Here is a 24,751-nt window from a genome sequence, read left to right on the forward strand (position 1 = left end):
TTTCCAAAGATGTTCATAGCAGCTGAATTCTGAATTATAATACCATATGTGTCACATTAAACTGAGACATCACCTGTTGTGGCATAATGCAGTGCAGTAACTGGCTGTATTCTGATCATATCACTGTTTTAGTGTATTCTATAATAAGTGTGTAAGTACTAAAATGTCTCAGTCATTAAGAATATTATTTCTGCCCTCTTACCCCATCTCTGTGTTGATCAAGTATTAACTGACAGTGGTCTACTTCCTGGTTAAACATTTCCAACAGCACGTTGTAGTTAGGAGAGAACAGCTGGTGGATTCTGGGTCTCTCAAGTAGGGTGCTGAAAATCTTCAGCAACTAGGTGGCACACAACAACAACAACACAGTTTATGGACAGTGAGGTATGATGTTCAAAAATATAGTTGTGATTTACTTTAGAGACTCTCTGGCTCTCCGACCACAGTTGGTGTCAGTTGAGTAGAACTCTAAATACAGTAATGTGACGTGTAAAGGGTCAACAAGTAACAGACATAGAGTACCTTAAAAGTTGACTTCAGGTTTTTGGAATGCTGGAAGGCCAGATTGAGGACAGTTCCCAGCCTCTGGTCAAAATCTCTGTTCTGCTCCATGAAACGCCTGTAGTGATGCACAAAATCCTGGAAGGAAATAAGGTTTATTTTTAGCCCCTTTCCAGATTAAAGAGCTTTGAGTCCACTTATATTATTAGGGAATGTTTATTCCATTACATTTCCAGTGCAGTGCTTCAAGTTCTCTTTAGCTGAGTTGATCAGTATTGGCTGAATAGCACACACTTGCAAAAAACAATATTAAAACACAGATCAATTTCTGATTCAGTTCCAGCTATAATTGGCTGAGTCACAGTAGAAGCTGTTGTAAAATAGTGTAAAATATCTAGTAAATTAAATAAAATTGATAAACTGCCTAATAATGACTGGTGTTGCTGATTCTTGTGTTGCTTAGCAACTACTTTGCTTTGCTAGTTTTCAATTACTGTACCGCTGGGCAGAAAAATAACATCTAATTGTTATTTTTATTATTTGGCTGTGCCTGTCAATGCCACTTATAAATTGCTCTGAATCACAGCCATTTGGGACTTATTAATTACACAGCAGTGTGATACCAAAGACAACAATTTCACCAGGCCTCACATCGTTAGTGTAGTCCAGGGGGTCGTATTTGCTCTCTCTGAGGGCGCGCCAGCGGTCATGAAACTCCTCGCTCATGCCAAAGACCACCTCACTTAGGACTTTCCCTCTGGATCCACCCAGTTCAACCTTCTCCAGTTTCAGAAAGTCCAGTGCGGTTGCAAAAAGTTCCTACAGATGAGAGGAGAAAAGCCACTGATGGGTCAGGGTGATAGAATGGAGGTAACCATAAAGATAGTACACAATATACATTCATAGTGAATATACAGCATTTCAATTAATTGGATTTTGTTGGCAGAAGTGGAGGTTTGATTTGAGGCAAATTGCTCTTCTTTTAGGAATATCAGCCAGATGTGAACATTCCTAATCTTTCAATAAAACTAACACTAACATAATTGTGATTGTCAAACCATGCACCTCGATCATAAACAGCCTTTCCATGATGCGGTCAGACCGCTGGAACACAAGAGTAGCCGGAAAGTCCCACGGCTTTATGGTCTCGCCATGTTTGTAGTACTTGGGGATCCGCTGCCGGTGAGTGTGAAACAGTTGCTTGAAGGTGCGCAGAACCGAGATGGTGATCTGGACTCTCTCCACCCCCTCCTCAAGCTCCATCTTAAACAGCTCTTCTGGGATGAGGTAAGCAAAGGCCTGGAAACAGACACACAATCATATTAAGGAGACCACAGTTAGATATTCTGTCTCCCTCTCTTCTATACATACACAGAGATGCTTCACTGTACCTTTTCAATGATCAGGTTGCAGAACTCTTGCAGGAGGACCACCATTCGTTGTGGTGTGCAGTAGTATTGGGACCGGCTCCAGATGAGACAGAGAGTGTGGAAAAGAGGAGGCAGTAGAGCATCTACCTGTGGGAAACTCCTCTCTTCTAAGGTGCTGATCAGCCTCCTCAGAGGTCGTAGATACAGATCTATGTCCTCTGCTTCCAGCACCGCTATGATTATCACAAACAGAAGTAGAAATGGAAAGCAAAACACAAGAAATTATTAGACTAATTACAAACCATTTTTGGACTCAGAGTTGGAGAAAACTGAAAAAGTGAAGGAATACTAATTGCTGTAAACTCTGGATGTAAGAGCAGTATATAATTGGATAATAACTACTTGACCTAGATGAGTTCTTGGGCTGTGGGAGACGAAATGACAGAATGACTAAATCAATTTATTAGCACTGACAAATGATGAGTAATGCTGATCTACCCTCGTTGACTTTGAGGCAGATTTCCATGAAGGAGGAGTAGTAACTGCTCTTGACTTTTCTCAGAATCTCCATGATGTGCTCCGCCTTAGGGCTCTGGATCTGAAAACAAGGAAATTGTAGTCGGATTTACACTCAGTGGCCATTTTATTAGTTACACCTGTACATCTACTGTAATTTAACAACTCTGCTATAAATTCTACCTTCACAAAGTTTATAATGTTCAATTTTTGTTGACATTTTCAGGAATGTGCAGATTCAATTCAATGTTTATTGCTGGGGCCATTAGTGGAGTGTATGCTATAATGCTCGCCTTTTAAGATGTGGTTTTGAGGAATAACGACAGTCTCATGTGTTTACTTTATGAACTAAACACACATCTAAACTAAAACTTTTGAACTTTCAGTTTACAATTTAAACAGATGGCATCCCTGCAAACTTCCACAGAACCAGTGTCATACTTGCGACTGGATGCCCAGCAGGTTTTCCCGCTGAGTTGTCCAAAACTGGAGCTCCACATTGGGGCCTGGGTGGTCCCCCTGGAGGAGCAACATACCAGAGTCTTTCTTCAGGATGTTCCATATCTGTCCAGACCACTGAACTATCAAAGTTTCTATAGAGTATAACAAGCCACGGTCCAGTGGCCAACCAGTGGGGCTGAAGGAGACACAGAGCGAGTAGGGGGATTGGTGTGGATAAAATTGGCAATATGGGCTTTGGAAGAAGAAAGTAAAGTAGGCAAACAACAAACAGGAATAAAATAATATTCAAGTAAATAGCAATGTTAATGTCTTGCTTGGGTATTAACAACTTACCCATTTATGACTTAAAAATAGTATTATATATGCTCCCGTAAATTTGACCATGAATCTTACTCTCTACATTATGCAAAAGCAAGTGGCAGGTATGTTTCTTTTATAAAAACTAGCCTGCATGCAGCACTACTATACTTCACTACTTTCTGATATTGTATAGACCAAAGTATTAATTGACTATTTGAGAAAATAATAGGCAGATTACATTGACGAAAACAAATGGTTGTTAGCTCTAGCTACATGAGAAATGTCAAAACTTTCAAACCCTGTAGGTCAACTGAAAAAACTTACCACATTTGTAAAGACATTTCATCTTCAAGAAAGTACCTCAAATACTCTCTATCATGGTTGTGACTCTGGTAATAAGCTATAATCGTAAAAAAAAGATGTCGCCCGGAAGTTGTTTATCATTAAATTTTGCTCTTTTATTTACAACTCTTGTAATTTTATTACATATCATAAAACACCATAAGCTAAGTGAAACTGATGACAAATTTGAATTAAAATTATTTATTATAATATATTGATTTTATTTTGTTACTTTCCCCCCCAATGCTTTATTGAAAATTACAAGAATAAACATTTCTGGCACGTTTTTCACAGTACATACCTTGCATAAGAATGCTAGGTGAACATCAATCAACAGTAAAACTTATAATAATAACATCAATATTGTAAATTCAGAGCAGTTGAAATAAAATTAAAATAAATACAAAAATAAATAGACAAAAATAAAACACATAAAACAGTCTAAATGCTGCTTTCAAAAAGGGGGATTCGAATTAGTCTTAACTGTTCATTTCAGTGGAAATTTTTTACATTTTAATTTTTTTATCTTATTTTGTTACTGTCAAGCGGGAAGAAGCTATGCGACTTCCGGCCACTTGTTGAACAGAGCGGTTGCAACTCGGACAGGTAATTGGAGAAAACGTTATTAAGGTGAGTTGTAAAATAGTTTGTTGAATTAAAAAAAAAAAAAAAGTTTCAACTACGCAAGTGTTTGCGTGTCATATTTAGTCTTAGTAAATAGCGACACTCGATACACCTTTATAGTGTTAGAAAAAACCCATGAAAAGTCGACATTTAGCTAGGCTATTAGCCCAGCACACACACTGACCTCAGCACAATGTCCTGAGGCCGGGCCCTCTCCACACACAGCGGCAGGGGCAGCAGGGTCCGTCCCTCCGCACGGCCCCTCAGAGTCACCACCCTGCTCCTCAGCTTCTCCAGGTGCCTGTGGATGTCATCAGACACCACCCGAGGCCAGTCCTCATGGTTCAGACCGTTTGACAGCACACACACCAGCACCTATGCAGCAACAGTGGTGGAGGAAGTATTCAGATCTCTTACTTCAGTGAAAGTACTAATATCACACTGTGAAATTACTCTACTACAAGTTTTTTTTCCCTTTCAGATCTTTATTAACAATGAAGGAAATACAGGCATTCAGTATATAAACGAGACATACAAAGAAAAATGTCAGTTACAGTATCTGTAGAATTATGTATATATAAATAAAATAATAACATAACAAGGCACCTAGGGTATAAGGTGCTTCCCTTTATATTATTCTGGGGTTTTGAATAAGCTTTTTAAAAGTGTATGACATCTTATTTGACATCAACTCTAAAGGTTTGATATAAAATGTCAATTCTATTGTGAAAACACTAAATTGGGGAGGGATTTGGAAAACTTCATCTTGCGGATGTGAAACTTACCAATCAGAAGCATAAGATTTGTTATCAAGCATACTGTTTTGTTATTAGATTCAAATTTTGAGATAATATCTTTAGGTTAAAAAATCATGGTCTGTCCAGTTTTAACGAGTATGAAGTTTTCTCTATCTACTCTGCTACAAGTAAAAGTCCTGCATTCAAAACTGTTATGTAACTACAATTCCTAACTGTTTAAGGAAATGATTGAGCTTCATATTCAAATGAAAACAGAAGACAATATATTTAATGATAAACTTGAGTTTTTTTGTGAACATACCCCTTGAATTCTGCTTTAAATTTCGTTTTACATCAAATGTTTATAAATCCACACCTGAAAACAGTCCCCACTAAATGTACTTTTGACTCTGTACTGTTTGTACATTAGTAACAGTACAAAAGTACCGGCATTGAAATATACCTAAAGTATCAAAAGTAAAAGTACTCGTTATGCAGATTTGACCCACTCAGATTGTTTTATATATTCCAAATATATTATTGAATTATTTGTATTGATGCATTTATATAAGCAGTATTTTAATTTTGTAAAGACAGGGCTCATTTAACTACCTTTTATACTGTTATGATGTATCATTAAAAAAAAATCTAATCACTTTAAATGTATCATGTTTTTCATGTTAAATCTTGACCCAAAAAGTAACTAGTTACTACAGCTGTCAGCTAAATGTAGTGGAGTAAAAAGTACAATAAGTGCCAAAATGTAGTGGAGTAGAAGTATAACATTACTTCAAGTAAAGTACAAGTACCTCAAAATTGTACTTATGTACAGTACCTGAGGAAATGTAATTAGTTACATTCCACCACTAGCACTTATGCAGCAACAGTGGTGGAAGAAGTATTCAGATCCCTTCCCTTAGTCAAAATATTAATACCACACTGCAGAATAACTCCACTTCAAGTAAAAGTCCTGCAATTAATACTTAAAACTACAAAAGTATCGCCATCAAAATGTACTAAAAAGTAAAAATACTAAATGTTGGAATATTATTTTTGATTCATTTATGTAGACAGCATTTTACTGTTAACTACTAAATATACTGTGATGGAGTTAATTTTATAAAAGTGTTAAATCTTCACCTGAAAAGTAACAAGTAACTTAAGCTGTCAGCTAAATGAAGTATAGTAAAAAGTACAATATTACCCTCTAAAATGTAATGGAGTAGAAGTATCAAGTTACATTAATGGAAATACCCAAGTTAAGAGCACCTCAAAATTGTACTTAAATACAGTACTTAGTAAATGTATCTAGTTATTTTTAGTCTTTTTGTCCACCAATATTCTGAGTTGCCCAAATATTTATACCCACTTATCTGTATTAGTGTGGTCTCTTTACACACACACACACACACACTGACACACACTAGCCCACCTCAGAGATGACTACAGGCAGATGCTCCATGGGGTATCCTGGCACTTCCCCCAGCCGCAGTTGATGCCTGAATCCTTGCCGGGCGATTCTCTTTACGCCTTTCTTTAGCACACACAGTAGTTTGGTCTTCCATGGTGGGGACGTCTTCACAGATGCAAAAACAGTAGGAATGCTTTCAACCGCATTGAAAGCACTAGAAATAAGTAGTGACTTATTTCAAAATGTGTACGTTAGATGGAGTGTAGATCACAAGCTTAGGAGATTTTGCTACAGACTTACTGTATAGTTCAGGTTATTGTCATGTTTAAAAGCTAAATGCACTTTTCAGTTTGTAGTTGTGTGTGCATGAATGTGTTTATATACTCAGGATTTGAGGAATTAAGCTATTTTTTGTTTGATGAATTGTGTCTTCACGCCACCCAGCGAAACAGACCAGCCTCATCATCAGCTACTCTGCACGTATGCACAGTATCTTTACCTCAGGGGAATTAGTATACAGAATGTCTAACATACAGTGCATGCAGAAAACAATAGATGAACCATACAAATATTTACTCAAGGCTATAACCATAATTGTATTTACTGACGGAATTGACTTTGGCCAAGATGGGGAGATGGAAAAAAGAAAATGACACATTTCTGAAAGCAGATGCCTAAACATAATATAAACTGAGTTTACGCCTGTGTTTATTTAACTTTGGTCTGTGTGTATTTCTTACCTGAGCGTCCCCTGCATGCAATGTCCCTCCAGGTCCAGTGAAGAGCAGCAGTCTGTTGGTCCAGATGTGGTCCAGGAAATCCAGTATAATCTTCTGGTTCTCCTCTGCTCCGATGAAGCGGTTCCATTTATCCGTCTTCACTCTCAGCACACAGAAGGCCTGCTCCCGGAGAAAGTCTACCCTCTCGTCTGATATGACCACCCCAGCTTTGAGAGAGGGCTCCTGGGGGACTCGCACTCCTCCAGACCCTCCACTGGCTCTACCTCCGCTGCTACTGCTCGTGCCTGTGGCCTCAGCCATGAAAACTCAGCTGGCGGGAAGAAGACATAAGCTACTACTACTGGATTTGGTGTGTAGCATGTGTAGCGTGTAGAGTGAGATAAAAAGTACAAACTCACCTCAATCCTTCTTGTAAAGATTAGTTGCTATAAATGGATGTTTCTGCAATCATAACAATGATGCTCTTTCTTCTACTGTCCCAACTTATTGTTTCTTCTCTCTTCTCAAGCTCTGAGGGCTATCACCTGGAAAAGTGATACACACCTTGATGGATAGGCCATTGTGACAACGCACGGGCTGGTCTTCATTATCCTTCATGGTGGAGGCTGTTTGTGAAGCCTGTATGGCCTGAAACCCTATCCTGTAACCTGAGCCTTCAGAGGAGACCTAACTACAGTGACACCTCCAGGACAGGTAATGATATAACAACTCTGATGCACTTTATTAGTTATAGTTTAAAGTCTAGGTCTAGTTTAAGTGTACCATATATTAACAATATTTTCACTGCTTTACCTTGCTGTTAGACAGCCCTGTTAAGGTTTATGGGGGGAACTGAAGCTGTTGTATGCTCTCTTCAAAGCCACCAGACTCCATTGACAAAAACAGTCATTTTACTTCGCAGAACACATGAGTTAATGGTTTAGTACTGCCTAGATCATTTAGTGTGTTTGTGTTATTGTGGGACCATTTTAAACACCAAAGTCACAAAATAACATAAACAAACTAAACAATTAAGGCAGCTACATATTGTTTTTTAAAATGTATTATTATTATTATTATTATTATTATTATTATTTTTGAGTGGCTAAAATATGTTTTGCTGCTGCCCCCATTCAAAGCAGTACATTGCTCAGATTCTGTGCTTCGGTACTCCTGTCTTGTTTCTCCAAACTGTGTGCTTGCTGACTTCTATCTGCTGTAATACATTGACAACGGTTACATACAAGACCACTGAAATATATCCAAACTATCCCTTTTATATGTGGAAGAAAATGTGGTAAAATCTACTGAAAACAGAGAAAGGCTTTCTAATCAAATTCATGTAAATACAGCAGATATGGTCTTTTGTGTACCCTCTCTTATTTGCTATGTGAATCCTCACCGCATGGGGGCAGTGTGGTACAGTGTTTCTGATGGCATTCCTCAACTGTAATCCAAAGTGACCCTAGCCATGACATCCTATTACACATGTTATGCCATTTATATAAAAATGTGGAAAAATGGGACATTTCTCTAACTGTGTTACTTAAAATACCACAGCAATGATTACCCTTTTAAAGATCCTTTACTTTCTGAGTTTAACCTTAATATATAAATGTAATCACATCCCAATTTAAACCTGACTAACTGAAGGCTGTGCTTTTCTGGGATGTCTGACATTTGAGTGTATTGCTAACCTCATGGTCATATCCATATATATGGTTATGCAATGCCTACAAATGGATGATACAGGCATCCCCTCAGTTGAAGGCTTGTCAAAACCTTATGATTAAACAGCTGTGAAATGTCCTCATCCCTTCTATTACCCCCTTAGTGTCTTAACGCACTTTAACCATTCCCCATTAGATCATACAAGATACTTTCTTGTTCATACAGCCACTTCATTTCCTGTAATCACTCCATTTTGGCTTAATGTCTGCCTTAAACATTAGATTCAATTCATGGAAGCAATTTTTCATTTCGCATGACATATATGCTTAATGGATGTATATGATCTTTGGAGGTTTATGTCTTTATTCTTAACATAAGTGTTCAGCATTCATCAGCAGTGAATGTTTCCATTGTTCGCAACACTGGCCATACCAGCCAATAATCCATGGCAGTTCTCCAAGGGAATTTGTCCTTTCTGAAATCTGTAATTCCATGCCTCACTCTGTTTGCACAAGTGAATGCATGTGTGTTTGCCTTTTGTGAATGCTCTTTACACTATTTATTTTGTGTGTGTGCGTCATACAGCTTGAATGAGTGTCCTCTATATGGTATGTAAGGACACATTTTTTTGGTTTTAATGTATGCATGCTACGATATGGCTACAAAAGTGTGGTGTGATTGAATGTATGGAGCTTGTGTGTGCAAGCCTGTCCAGAGCCTAGGGCTAGTGAGGGAGTCCCTTGGGTGTCTTCCTACACACACACACACACACACACACACACACACACACACACACACTGTATCTAAGCCCATTTGAGCCTGCTGACAGCAGGAGCATGACTGCCCATCTCTCTGACCTCATGCCCAATGTCAGCACAGCTCTGTAGGGATGGAAGGATGGAGGCCAAAAAAAGAGATCTTAGGACAATGAGGGTTGGGGGGCAGGGGGGGGGGACAAGAGGAGAAGGAGAGGGAGCCAATGGAGAGACAAAGGGGAGAAAAAAGAGAGGGTATATGCCGGGTTGGAGACTGAGGAGGGGCAGCAAGCTTATAGAATACAAATGAGACGGAGAATAGAGTGATGAAGGAGCAGAGGAGCAACAGCAGACTAGAGATATGTACTTGGCTGACTATTGGTGATAAATATTCACGAGTAGTTCTGAACAGTCATTGCTGAGTAATGTAAACAGGAGAGTAAGAGGGCAAATGGAAAACCGTATCCTCGGGCGATATTTAAACTCCCAGCTCTTCACTGTAACTGAAATATCACCTGTAAGTGGATGTAATATTCTGCTCCAATGTAGCATAGCAAAGCACCCAGCTAAACTCTTTTTTAATCTCTCAGCAATGTAGTTTTAACCTGAAGCGTCTCCCTCATTTCTTTTCTCCTCCTCTTGTTCCTCCTTGCTCTCTCCATTTGCCGTTGCCATGGCTACGTGTTGCTTGACGATCAGACCGCCGCTCTTGAGTCCGGAGCTTCAGCCCGGGCTCGCTCTCCGTCTCTCCCCTCAACCACTCGTCTCCTCATCACCCGTTCCCTGTCCTCAGTCAGGGGAGGAAATTACATGTAGATGAGCTTTAGGTCTCTGTATCTTTGAAGCGCACACACACACCATGGCGGCAGTCGTCTCCTCAGGCGCAGAGAGTCTCGAACAAGTCTGCACTTTGGTGCTTCTCACTGCGGCCTTTTTTCATTTTGTCTTGTAGTCTCGGGGGAACACGGTAGATTCATGTATTACGGAAGCAGTTGGACTCATGGGAGGCAGAGAAATGGATGAAAAAGGAGAATAGAGACGAGGGGGGCAAGAGGAGAAAAGCAGAGAGAAAAATGTCACCGGGGAAAGAGAGAAACTGATTCAGTGACAAAGATGGCAAATGCATGCACACTGTCACAGACACACACACACACACACACACACACACACACACACACACACACACACACACACACACACACACACACACACACACACACACGTAATGATCATTTCAAAGCTTGCCTCCTGTTGCTGGCTGACTACCCATGAAACCCTACCATGGCTGGCAATTGCCATGTATGTGCTTGTGTGCTTGTGTGTGTGTCCAGATGGTGCTGACCAGCCGTCCCTCCCAGGGTAGATGAAGTAAATGGAGCGATTACAGTAATGACCGACACACACATCTGTCTCTCTCATACCTCTGCATGGCTGCCAGCTCTTTAGGAAACACACACACAGACACAAACACATGCATAAAAGCACTCTTGGCTGAGCTCGGTGGAGTTTGTTAGAGCAAGCAAACCACATTATAATATGCATTTGATCTGATGATAATGTTGTGTACAATTTTGCAGTTCGCTATTTTATTGTTGGGAGTAACAGTGTGAAAATAGCCATGTCCGTCAATTGCCAAGGCATTTTAAAGCATGCTTCAGAGATGTCACGAAGAAGAAATGAGAATTAAGACGTGTTTTCAACAACTGGTTTGGAACAAATAAACAAGGCTACAGAATAGTTTTGTCATGTTTTGTCAGAAGATGGTGCTGAAGTGGTGAAGTTAAGACTACGAACCGGAAACAAAACAAGTCACCTTGTCAATCTTACCCATGTACGAAAAAAGATTGGAGAAAGTTCTTGAGGAATTTGGTTGGTATTGGCCCTTTTAGGTCAAAATAATTTATTATCCCTGAAGATGGCAACAGTGGAAACAGCTGATCAGTCATGTGAGTTAACTGTTCCCAGTAATATACCATTTGGTACATCAACCGTTAAAGGCAAGTTTACTGGATTTATGATGCTTTTCTAATACAATACTTTAAAATTCCCATATAGATTTGTGAATGGAAACGCAGCCAATGTAAGCAGTTAGTTGACTCCTCAGGCACCTTACAAAGAGAGTCAGTTATGGATGAAATTTGACCCCTTTTGTCAAGGTGACTCTGCTTAATCCCCCTGCTCTAAAACCCCTGTTACTATTCCCCTTTCTGTCTGTTCACCCCGACCACTCTGCAACTTTCCTCTCCCCCCTTTCATCACTCCAATCTGACACACTTCAAAATCTCCTCCTCTACTGTCCATAGATTTTTTCCCATTTCTATATCTTTGGTGTTTTTCTTCAATTTCAAATGAGTCAAGAGAGGGGGACAATTCGTACGAGCCACCGGGGGCAGGCGGTCTCTTTGTAGTTGGGAGAAAAGGCAGAGTGTCACCAGCAAGCTCTTCCTTATCAAACCTCTCCTTTGTTCTGAAAAGGTCTTTCCCCTCTGTCTGGACTCAGTGATATTTGAGAGGCAGGTCCGTGTACACAGGAAGGGGTTAGAGAGCATGGCCAATCTCCCAGGATGTGTGTTTGTGAATTTAAGTCCTGAGCTTGCTCTCCTCTGAGTGTATCAAGTGTGTGCTCAATTGTGCTCTCTAGTTGAGGGGACCCCAGCAACTTGTGTGGAGAAACGCTGAGTCCATGCTGACCACTTCCAGGATGTTGTACACTCCGAAGTCGACACTCCGTGTAAGAGAACACCCTTATTTCGACGGCAAAGTGCTGCAGCGTCCCCTCCGAAATCTGCAGATACAGTATTTTATGTAAAAAAAAAAAAAAAAAAAGGACAGCATTGTTCTGTGCTGTGGTAGACACAGGTAGTTTCCTCTTACAGCAAGTTCACCTGGGCGTGCTCTCAGGAGGCTCATTAAGCTTTGCTGAGACAAAGAGATGCACTGGAATTTTAAGTTGGGTACAAAACGTTCCCTGTATGAGGGGGGAGGTTTTTTGTTGAGTTTCCAGTTAAAACCTGTAGATGGTGCTGTTTCTCTACCAGGCTCCAGAAAATGTCCCAGAGATGGTCTAATTCAAAATTCTCCCATGCCTCATCCTCTTGTTGCTTATGAATACCCATATAAGCTCTGGGGAGACATGTATTATGTGTGCTCCTTGTCAATAGCTGAATTGGATTTGGCACAACTCCACTGTGGGCATATAGTAAGCATCTTGCTATGCTAGGTATTCACATAGATACTAGAACACACAAACCAGAGGAAGCGTGTTTGCACAGATTCTGAGTGTTCCCTTGGTTTTTGACATAGAGAGAAAGTATTGTTTCTATTGATTTATCATCGTCTTCTCACCTCAGAGATATTAAGACCATAAAACAATAAAGGAGGCCTGAAATACTCATGGGTAACCTCTCAACAAATACAAATGACACATATCTGGGCTTCCTCAGTGGTAGATAGCATTTTAGGAGCACTGAGACTTGGAGAGGAGATGGGGGGAAAAAAGAAAAAACTACTATATCTCACTTTCTTTAACTTTTAAAAGAAGTGTGATAAGTGAAGCTCATGAGCAGAGCTGTGTCACCTCAAAGACATTTACCTCCCCCCATGATGTGATTAAATATAGAGTAATACCATACTGTACCCTATATCTTTAACACGCTCAGTGATTTAGCTAAATGAGCAGAAAGGAACCGTACATTTCCATGGTTCTATTAAAATATGTCCGAGAACAAAGCAGGGAATTAGACACACTGACACACTAACTGTACCACCAACCTCCTTTCAAATGACTACATTAAACTGTCTGATTGGCTGCCACAGCGCTCGGCCATTACATGTGAAGATGTGCTAATGAAGGTAGACAGAGGGGAAATGATAGACTGGGGTTTCACTCTGATGAATAAAATCGTAGGGCACAGAGTCTGATTGTCTGTCATTTTGCCGCCATTCATTTGCAATTATTGCAGTGGCCAGCAATTAGTTTAATGTTGCATATAGGTTAACTGCGGTGCTGTCCGATGTCCTTACTAGCAAAAAGACACTTGTTCTTCCATTGTTATTGTATGGAAAGTGGAAGGCTTTGCCCTGGAAATTCTTTGGGAAACTCTGAGTAATTGCTGGTTGAGTGCAGAGTTTAGGCCACAGGCAAGGTTGGCTGGTCAGGAGCAAAAGGCTTCATGCTGCCCCCCACACAGTTATCTCAGGGTGTTTGTAGTCTACTGCAGAGCCCTTTTGGGTATGGTTTTTGTGGGTGGATACACCTTTCTCACTTGCAATAATATTATGAGATAGGCTGTGGCCTTGGTGGAAGTCTGCACTCTCTGGGCGCTCTTGTTGTTTGTGTAATGCTTCTGGATTATAACCAAACTTGCAGAACCCCAGCTTCACTCTGTGTTTAGTGCCAATTTGCAAACGTTAGCATGCCGACATGCTCAATTAATAATGAACATGATAAACATTAAACATGCTAAACATCAGCATGTCAAAATTGTTATTATGAGCACATTAGCTGCCTAAAGCATGATGGTGCAGCCTCACAGAGCCCCTAGCATGGCTGTAGTCTTGTTAACATCAAAGATGAATACTTAAGCTCGCAGCTTATAAAACATGTGAAGTCTAAGAATATTAATGCATCTGTCTAGTATGATGGAAATTGAGATATTGAGCATGAAAAAACACACACATACACACACAAACAAACAAATAGATTAGTCATTGATCAGGGTTAAGCTTTGATCTCTGTGTGAGAGCATGCCATGGCTGATCGATAACTTTAATTCGGCCTCGAGAGTGTGTTTGCACGATTCCGTCTCCCACACCTCCCGCTCCTCTACACTTGTCGACCATACACAAACACACACAGTCATATTCGGCTTTTCTCAAACCCTTACAGACAGAATTAAACACACACACATACACAGCAACCTGATTAGGTGAGCCACAGGGGTTAGGCCTAATGACAAACAAACTCAGCGTGTGCACAAACACCTCAGCTACTCAGATGAAATATAGATTTTCTTCTGTCCCAAAAGCTGATGGGTATTAGGTGAAGGCATGTGTGTGTGAGCGTATGAGTGAGTGTGTGCGTGTGTGCTTGTGTAATCTTGTTCTCCAGATTGTTTTTATGGAAAGAGGAGTCACCGGGGGAAAAGCATGTAAGTGACTGGATGCTGCTTTGTTACTGTTAAAGACCCTCTCTCCAGGGAAATAGTGGGTTAAATAACTATGTGTTTTGTGCTATGTGTGTGTGTGTGTGTGTGTGTGTGTGTGTGTGTGTGTGTGTGTGTGTGTCTGTGCGTGCGTGTGTTTGTCTGATAGATTAATAAGACTGCTGTCCTATCCCAGGGGAATGCATCGGTATTGTTTTTACTGATGGCAAGTCCTTCAAGATTACTCAAAATGTGCCTAATGAGTGTGTGTGTGTGTGTATGTGTGGGTGGGTGGGAGTGTTTCTCCCTCAGACTCTGTTATGAATGAATGAAAACCTTTATTGCTCCCAAGAGAGATTGCTTTGCACCGTGGGCCTTTAAAAAACCCTCAAAACATTGCACATTGTTTTCAAGACATATTCTAAATCGACATGTACCTAAAAATCTGTATTGATTATGCATGGAACAAATTAGCGGCATCTTAAAACACTAATAAATAATCTAGTTAACTACATGACATAGCTATATAAAGCCAAAAAAATTCAAGATGTGCTTCATTTAAGTGATGAAAGTTAAAGGTGCACTAATCAATATTTCAATGTTGACTGAGTGATGAACCACAGAGAATTATGAGCTGCCTTCCCCTCAGCTATGCAGAGAGTTGTGTCATTCAGCTCACTTTTTTGTTTGGTTTTACAGCCCAAAAGGTAACTGTTTCGCTTCAGTCTCACTACCGTCATGAGCCACAGTTCAATTAGCAGCATGCAGCTATTAATAGCACAAAAGCTCTGATAAACACACTGCACACTTCCTGCCTGGCATCAAATGGCAGACAGAGCTAAAGAACAAATATGCCTCATTTACAATGGATGGGTCGGACCAACTCGACTCTACTCTCACTTTTGTCACTAGGTGCTTTCTCGGATTTATTTTCAACTGCAGATACAACCCCCTCAGATTAGGCAGGACTGAGGCTACGTTTACATGATGACGGTCTGAACAAAAGACGCAAAAGTGGTGTCGCGTCTTCACTTTTTATTCCTCGTTTAGACAAGCATTTTCGGGAGGAAATCTGTGTGCATGCGGTGATGCAATAGTGTGTGGAATTGGATTGGGTTTGCATGCCAGGCAGCATCACTTAAAGCGATAAGAGCATCTTTGGGCATGCAGAAGTTTTCACGCCACGCATTTTCATCAGCTACTCCTTCCACAAAGTTATCCCACTATCGACTAGATCTCCCAGGTGTCGTCCAAAGCCGTCTGGCTCGCCTCCGACCAATTGGTCGGTCCAAAATTTGATAGAGGTAATCACAGATCCTTCTCTGTACAGCAATACTATCTGTACATATCCTGTACATTTCATGGAAAGACTCCTGTAAATGTATTAGAGCTGCCAGAGTAGCTTGAATGTCCGATGCATGGAAATAATCCCACATGTTTGTTTATTCTCCTGTACTGGCACATGTATGTGACGTAAACGCGTACATAACATGAGCAGATCTGAGCAGAGTTTTATGTCTTGGCAGTGTAGACGGACATGCTACGGCGGAGCAGATTCAACGTTTCCACTTTGGAGGGTGGTTTCAGATTCTTGCGTTTTTAAGCCCCAAAAACGATGTCACCGTCTAAACGAAAGGCACTTCCGATAAAATATTTTGTCGTTTTTACCCGCAAGCGTCCTCATGTAAACGGGGCCTATATCTTCATAGTGGTGCCGTGTAAAACTGCTGCAACACTGTCATCAAAGCAGCATAGTGCATGTTCCTCCATCCAGCATCTGCAACCAAACAGAAAAAATGTCAACTTATCATGTTTGGTTTTTTTTGGGCTGCCTTTTTACATATCTAGTTCCAGTGAATAATAAAAATGCGGTCGCTACTGCGGGCAGATTGTTCCGTGTTGTGTTAGTTACGATTCTCTCTGACCAATCAGTGATCTGCAGTGTTTTAACTCCACGTTGTATCTGTTCAGCTCACTTGGAACCTCAACCGAGGTGGTACCAATAAGTACCTGGTATCAATACTGTACAGAACTTCTGCCTGAAGAAACCCCAAGAAAGAGTGAGGCACATTGTGTGGCGTCGTAGTCTTAGGGTCAAAGAATAACACATGACAAAAAATAAAAACCTCAGAGGAACATGACAGAGTTTGTGCAGCAATATTCAGCTGCTTGTATTGAAAGTTAGCTGACATTCAAGCAATAATGAACCTCAAATATAAGATCTTATGTTTATGTTGGATTATTTAAGATAAAGTACAATATGATTTCCTTCTCAATCAATGACTTGATGATGCCTTTCATGCTATTTCATCCCATTTTAATACTATCTTAAATACATCAGTTACCATTTCAACCACTCAAACGATGGTATCATCAAAAAACGTATTTTTCAAGCAAAGGGATTAAGATGACTCATAACTTTAATTATAATCCATAACCGGCTTTACTTTCATGCCAGCAATGAATTTGCAAGAGTCAATGTCAGTTCTCCCAAATGGTGGGTATCTTATTTTGGAATGAAACTCTTCAAACTGTTCCAAATCCTTCAATATCTGTGTTGCGATGTGTGTAATGTCTTGCAACCCTGAGTGTAAGTGTGGGCTCGTGTTTGAACGTGCACAGCAGCTCACTGCAGGTTAAGCTAAGTGGCTGTCTGGCACAGGCATCCTTGATTATCTTTATTTATCCCTCCCACCCACTGTTTCCTCGCTCACACACACACAGACACATATACACACACTCTTTCTGCTAAAAAGCTAATCTTTTTGTGCTAATGAAAGGTATTGGGTTTCCTAACAGGCTTTTAAAGGAAGGTGATGGATTGAGGGATAGATGGACGGTGGGAGGGGAGAAGGGACATGGCGAGGGGAAGAAGTGAGGGGAGATGAGGTGTCAATAAGCACATCAACCTGATCCCTTTCAGACTGCGAGGTGTGCATATGCTGCTAATGTATTCATTCATGCACAGACACACACACACGCACGCCTTTAGTCACTCATAAATCTCTGGGCAAAACATAAAAGCGAGTCTTTTGGTGCCAATAAGCTGAGAGATGGATTGCCAGAGATGTCTCCACCTTGACCAGTGCTGTGATAAATGCCTGAGGGTGTGTATGCATGCACTCCAATGTATTACATCAGTTGGGAGCTGTAGGTCTGTGCAGATTGGTGCAGAACTGCTGTTATTAAATGCATTTTGTGTTGCAGAGTGGAATTCATTATGCAATACTTTGCCTTTTTTTAACACATTTGCGGCAAGAAATATCTTTAGAAGTAACCCAGACTGAATACAAAACAGTTAAATGTGTTAATTAATAATGAGATTTGTAGTGTAATTGATGAGGTGTTCTACCATGCTGAGCTATGTGTGAGACTAATGTTAATAATACAAATATTAAATAAAAATGTTTTTTAAGACCTTGGATGGAGTCCAAAATCCTCAAATGATCCCTCCCTCCCTACGTGTATCTCAATTTTCCACCTCGTTCATCCCTCCAGGTGAACCCATCAGGGGGTGTCCTGGGGATCATGAGCCCCAGCTCTCTCCTGCTCTTTTCCCCTTTCTAATAAAGCTGATAATCATTTGTTTCCCAATCACATTAGCATGCCAGTAATGAGAGGGGTAAGTCAACCATTAGAATATGATCCATAATTCATTGTTGACTCCCGTTCATTACCCAAAACTCACTCCGATGAATGTTTAATAAGTCTGTGTGTGTGTGTGTGTGTGCGTGTGCGTGTGTGTGCGTGTGTGTGCGCGTGCATGTGTAACTTTGCATCTCTGTTTATCATCTGGGGTACAGAGCAGTGTCAGGCCGCGATGGATTGTTTGTGCTGATGGAAATTTACATGATGGACTCTGTAATCTACCTTTTTCCATATGCATTACGTAACTTATGAATGACGCAAGCAGCAACTTTAATTGGAAATATATGCAAGGGTGCATTACTGTGCATCTGTTTAGGTGTGTGTGTGTCTCTCAGTTACTGTCTGTCTCTCTCATGAGTGAAGCAGACAGCTGTTATCAGTCGCTGACAGAATCCTCCCATCAACCCCCTCCTTCTGCTGTCAATCACAGTACATTGTCACAGAGTCACCATTTAAATAGCCCGTTTTTCCCTCTGTTTACTCAAGAAATGCGTGTGGGTGTGCTTGCGTGTGTATAGACATAAGTGAATAATGTAAGAGCCCCTGCCCTTGCTTCTCTCCTCTCCAGAAAAAGACAAACACCGCAGGTTGATTAATACATAAGAATTCCCCAAACACCTTCATCAGGTTCCCTACACTGCAAAATTACTCCCTCAATAAATAAATAGTTGTTAAAACCAGCTGGAACATCATTAATGGCCGGCTCTGAGCCAGAGGAAAGTTGCTTCAAGTTGTGTGTTTGTGTGTGTATGTGTCTTTTGGCAGCCTCCTAATGAGTTGCCTCTGTTTCCCTCCATTAGTAGTTTATTAGATAGCATGGGTCGCTGAGGTTTGTAAAATACAGTAAGCTTAATTTAGCACATTTGGCACTACAGGGGCATAGGGGACTTAAGGGAGTATCAAGGGCATGGACAACTGGTGTAGCTTGGGATGTAAATGAGTGTTGCCAGCAGTAATAGGTGAGCTTTTCAGCACAGCCATCATGCCCTCTAACAAAGCATTTACTTATTAAATCGCCTTAGAGGTGCTGATGACTGTGGATATAATTATATATAACTGGGATTTGAACCACCCAACAAATGCTTCTCAATTTTATACTGCTGCGTTAAAGGTGCTAATCTGCTTTTTTCTTTTTTATACTTTGCTGTGGTCATAGATGTATAAACAGAACTGGATACACTGCTGGAGGCCCTATTCATTCCTATGAAAGTTGCCCAGTGGCGCATGATGCCAAAAAAAATTGACTTCTGTGCATAAAAGTACCTGGATCCTCTATGCCTCTTCCATATGGGCACATAGAGCAAGCACACTAGAGACTCCTGCTACTTGTGCTTCACTAATGTGAATGGGAATACAGTGATTCAACTTCAATCATACAGCCCTCTAGACTTTCCTAATATTATTGGATCAAATTAATCAAATTCTGATAGTAAAATGAGTCATTTTGTGGGGATTTGTGTATATTGGTACTCTTTTATGCTAAACTATCCTCTGCTGTTGCAAATGTGTAGAATTATTCACTTTCCTAGAAACCGAGCAGCACTCAGAAGGGAAAGACCCACCTGACACTGGATGTTTAAAGCAGTAAATGCAACAATTTGATGAATTGGGTAAAGGTTATACCATTACTGTGTTGTTTTTAGGAGAAACACATAAGCAAAGTGGATATTTATTTGAAAGTGATGCATCTGTGGCCATTTCAAATGCCATATAACCAATTTATATTCTGTAGAGTTTTTACACATTCTCTGGTTAAAAAACAAGCTTTTAAATATGATGACCTATGCATTACCATCTATATAACAGATCTGTGTGCTAATGTGTATGCACCACGTTATGAGTATCCTTCAGTTAGCGTGAAGGAGAAGGTATATAAAGGGAATTTTTTATGGAGAACAATTTATTGTTAATTTTCTGTGGATGAAAGAATGATACACCTCGCTTTCTTTGTTCGTTTGACCTCAAACAGACACACACACACACACACACACACACACACACACACACATACCCACACACAACATCATTTATAGCTAGCTGGTAAGTGACAGATAGACCCATTTTCTCCACCGTTCATGTAACCTTTTCTGTCTGGGGCTATCAAAGGTCACTCCGTCAGACCTGATTTACTGTATGAGCATGGTTCTCTCTCTCTCTCTCTCTCTCTCTCTCTCTCTCTCTCTCTCTCTCTCTCGCTCCACTTTACATTTGTCTGTCCCTCTATCTTAAGCCTCCTGCACTGTATGTGATTCATAAAAGCTTTGTCAATTCAATATGCCGCTGTCAAGTTTGAAAAGGACCTCAAGTCATTTTTTTCCGTAAAAGTCTCTCAGGCAGTCTGCCTACTTAGTACCTGGTAACATTTCTTTAACATTTTCTACACCGCTTGTAAGGGTATACACAAGATATATTACAATGTTCTTATTTCACTGAATGTAGGACTCTTTGGCCCTGGAGTGTGTTTCTTCTATCCACTGCGTTCCAGACAGAAATGTCTCAGCAACTGCTGGATGGATTGCCATGAAAGGGGGATCTATATAGCTTTGAATGTCTTATATGTCGCACTGCCGTGTTCCTGCAGTAGCCCAGAATGCACAAGCAGCACTGGCTCTAGAGAGTGTTTATTTGCATTATCTGAAGGCCACCATAGTCCTCCAACATGCTTGGAAAAGGAGGGGTCAGCAAAGCGGTATTCATTTGGTTACAATCTGCAACCTCACTGCTTGATACAACCACTATATCCTACACACTGGTCATTTAACTTTTCATCTACCCATCATCAGGTCAAAATTTGAATGGTCCAGGACTTTGGTTTATGTCCAAATACATACAAAAAATTCCCATTTTTTTCCCAAAGCTGTATTTTATTGTAAGTGCTAATTAGCCAATTTTAGCATGCTTACACGCTAAACTAAGATGATGCATGGGAAACATTAACATATAGTTCTCGCTCAAAGTCCCCGATCATAGAGCTGCTAGCATGGCTGTAGACATCTCTTTCTGAAATTGTCCTGTCCCGTGCAAAACCATAATGGAACTGTTCCAAAACACAGTTATATGAAACCCCCACTCCCACAAAACATGAATTTACTGTTTATTTTTCCCTGTACCTATTCTTCACTTTTCTGCAGTTTCTGAGTGCTTTGTCTCCAACTTTTTTTTCCTGCCATCTGTTATCATTCATTTATTTCATTCTATACACACAACATCTATTGCATATCCTTCCATCCCTGAAAAAATGTCAGTCTTTTGGCTAGTTCCTTACCACGGGTCAAATGACAGATGATGATGTATGCTGCACAGATTGAAAAGCCCCCTTGAGACAAATTAATGATTTGCGATATGAATTGACTTGTGCAGATCTTGGTTTTGAAATGAGACAAAAACAGTGTATTCTTTTTGACACTTTATTCGACAGGAAGAATGATGGGTATGGAGCTGCTCACTGTAAAGAGAAGAGGAGAAACAGCTGAGGCAGAAAGAGGCAGGATTTCAAACCAAGCCCTTTTATCATCGTAATAGTGGAGTTTGAAGTGTGAGCTGGCTTGACGAATGCCACTGAGACACAAAAACACAATTGACACGTCATTGTGTCGTTAATGAGGAGAATAACACTCATGCTCAAAGTAGTGCAAAGCTCATTCATGCACAAAGCTTTACAATGCTTTCTGTCACATATGATGTCTGGATATGAAGGAAGAAAAGGTGGGCAGCAGATTTGGTTGAAAAAGAACGACTATGTGAAGACATTATTCTGGGTGAGAGAGACAGAATGGGATTTATGTCTTCTTTTCTTCTGAATCCTGTTGGTGTGTGAGGCTGCAGTGTTGTATCCTCACATCTGGTTGCAAGTGCTGGACATCTTTATCACTGTCAACCTGGTTAGATTGAAGGGAGGGCAGGAATAGTGCAAAATAAAGAATTCATATCAGTGTCAGTGAGCTCAGAGCTGAACAAAGACAGCTACTCCAGTGTTATGAAATTGAAAAAGCGAGAGTGACCCTATAAAACAACCAGTCAAGAGTGTGAGTGCGTGTCAGATAGAGAGAAATGAATCGAGCCGTGCTTTTGTTTGATCTAAATAGTGTTTGCCATTGACGGAGCTATAACAGTATATCTGTTCTAAGTGACCAGGAGAAATGCAAAAATCTCATCTCGTGTTGATGGAGAGCTGTTTGCACTCCGGGAGAATGGAGATAAGTTAGATGGAGTAGATGGAGAACAAGAATAAATTTAGCATTACTCATCCTTCGATGCCGTCGTCTCTCGGTTCCTCTGATGTCATGCCTCTTTGCATCTCATCTGCATCCATTCATGTCCCATTTGTCTCTTTTGACTCCTCTCTCAGGTTAGCGAGCATCTTGTGTCCTTGGATTTTTCTTCTTTATTACCTCATTTTATCATATTTCCATTGTGGCTCTTCTCTGTGTGTTTCCTTTGCTTTGTGAAATTGTTATTGCAGATCCGTCACTATTCACAATGTACAGCCAAGGCCTCGAGAGCTACCTAATAACCCTAATAAACTCAGCTTCATTCTCTCCCGTAATGTGTTTGTGAGAGGAACATATTGTTTTCTTTTTTTGTGATTTGGATATGCGTCAGCAGTGTCACACTAAATGCTTTCCCAAGCCGTATTTGGGAGCCGATGTTCACTTAGCATATTGATTCATTATTTGGATCTTTACACTCCAAGTCTGCTGCTTTTGTTTATAGTGTAGTAGAACGTGTAGGCAGTTTTCCTTTGTGGCTTTGTTGGCCACCGTCATCCTATGTGTGTGGGCGTGCATGCTGTAGTGTGACTGCGTGCAGAACTGTCAGGAGCTAAGTGCTTTGAAGTTCATCATGCTGTGTGGCGTTTGGAGAGAACAATATGAGAGTATTAGACTCTCTTGTTAAGCCTTCCTGGGAACAAACAAAAGCAACAATAGAGCACTTGTTGAGTCTTTCCTCCCTCAAAGCTCCAACACAGAGTTACATAAAATTACACACGGTTCTTTGTCTGACATTTCCTCTTTTGGGGAATCTTTAATTTTAATCTTAGTGATGAGGAGGATATTGATGGACTGTGAATGTTTGTCAGTGCATGTACAGGTGCTCTGCATTTAACCCTGTTGCTCATTAAAAGAGGATGCATGTGACATTTATAAAGAGCTCAACTACTTAACAAGCAGCTGTACTCGGGCTCTCCCTCCCTCCTTCCCTCACTCCCCCCCCATGAGTTATTATCCCTTATGGGTTGGAGTAAGTCTGTGAAAAAGCAATATTGCAGAAACGCTATATTACACCATTTAGACTGGATACATTTACGCCTAATCTATGAGGCTGTTTAATGTGAGACCTGTCTCATAAATAACTATCAATACTTCCGTTCATTGTAATTATTATTGCACAGAGTGTTTCTTGTCAGCAGGCTACCTTTGCCAAAGCAATCCACGAGGCAGAAAAGGACAATCTGTCACTCTACTTTACAGCCCAGTCTCCTGAGATTTTGTGAAACGAGCACAATGTCCTAAAATGCAAATGTGTACTTCATGCACAAAAAGAGCGAGAAATACATTCTGTCCTCCTTGAAAGTATTACATGAAGGAGACATATCTATAAACAGGTTGCAGTTTGACATTGAAACAATGCTGGGGGAAGTTTGGGACGTGGTTTTGAAGTAGTGGATGGTCACAAAATTTACCTTTGCTGTTTTATTTTAAGCTTGAGCCAAGAAGTTTCCTACTTTGGGTGAAGTTACAATTTCGTGTTCTTTTTATGCAAATCTCACAAAAACCTTGGAAAAACAGTTTTAGATGCCTTACTGTGACGACAGTTGAGCTGTTGCTGTCATATTTGTATTTTTGAGTTATTTACATATTTTCTGAGACTCTGCTGAACTGTTAGGGGCTACAGTGCCTTAAACCTGCATTCTTCATAATGGCCAGCAGAGGGCGACTTCACTGGTATAAGAAAGAAGTGCTATTGTACATGAGAAAATGTACCTATTTCTCCCTTGATGTCTTCCCTCAGTGTACATTTCCTAATGGGTTTATGAGCTTGATCACTAGTTTCAAGTCTTCTTCAATACATCATGGTGTTCATTTTGTAAATGTTGCTCCTATTTAGAGAAAAATAGATGATAAAGCAGGGTATGCTTTAGGGCGGATCTACCTTGTGATTGACACTGAAAGTCACTACCGAGGTAAAGCGGCAGATAGAGGCTTAGCAATACATATCAATAGCACTGTTTTAGAATAGCTGTGAAGTTGTTTTTGGTTAACATCAAATTATGGAAGCTAACTTTATTAGCAGTGTAGCCAGGTGGTTTTGGGTTGCCAGTATAGGTGAGTGTGCATAGTGTCCTCAGTAAGATCCAGTTTCATATATTATATTTCAAATACAGTCACTTCTGGCCCCAAATATCCAAGATGGCAATGGCCAAAAAGCTAAACTGTGAAAGTCATTGGTCCACTAACCAATGTCACATGGCTACATTTACTTCTTTTATACATCCCATGACTGACTGATTGATGAAGATTATAATCTTCTTATTTAGTATACAGTATGTG

General features: G+C 40.4%; 2 protein-coding genes across 7 annotated transcripts in view; one reads left to right on the top strand and one right to left on the bottom strand.

Annotated features, from left to right (window-relative positions):
- The window catches only part of dnah9l (dynein, axonemal, heavy polypeptide 9 like), a 57,956-nt gene extending 54,400 nt beyond the window's left edge, over window positions 1-3,556 (bottom strand). The window contains exons 1-8 of the mRNA XM_059345014.1: window positions 3,474-3,556; window positions 2,829-3,024; window positions 2,370-2,469; window positions 1,893-2,104; window positions 1,567-1,800; window positions 1,153-1,320; window positions 523-639; window positions 203-340 (exon numbers count right to left, since the gene is read on the bottom strand). Of these exons, the coding sequence (XP_059200997.1) occupies window positions 203-340; window positions 523-639; window positions 1,153-1,320; window positions 1,567-1,800; window positions 1,893-2,104; window positions 2,370-2,469; window positions 2,829-3,024; window positions 3,474-3,490 (1,182 nt within the window). The 5' untranslated portion in view covers window positions 3,491-3,556. The remainder of the gene's footprint in view (window positions 1-202; window positions 341-522; window positions 640-1,152; window positions 1,321-1,566; window positions 1,801-1,892; window positions 2,105-2,369; window positions 2,470-2,828; window positions 3,025-3,473) is intronic.
- A 458-nt stretch (window positions 3,557-4,014) lies between these two features.
- Window positions 4,015-24,751, top strand: part of LOC131980729 (eotaxin-like) — a 226,883-nt gene continuing 206,146 nt past the window's right edge. For all 6 annotated transcript variants that reach the window (XR_009395240.1, XR_009395239.1, XR_009395238.1 and 3 more), the window contains exons 1-3: window positions 4,015-4,121; window positions 7,036-7,352; window positions 7,512-7,696. The gene's annotated coding sequence lies outside the window, so the exon portion shown is untranslated. The remainder of the gene's footprint in view (window positions 4,122-7,035; window positions 7,353-7,511; window positions 7,697-24,751) is intronic.

The sequence above is a fragment of the Centropristis striata genome, chromosome 11, assembly GCF_030273125.1.
Source record: "Centropristis striata isolate RG_2023a ecotype Rhode Island chromosome 11, C.striata_1.0, whole genome shotgun sequence".
Taxonomy (NCBI): domain Eukaryota; kingdom Metazoa; phylum Chordata; class Actinopteri; order Perciformes; family Serranidae; genus Centropristis; species Centropristis striata.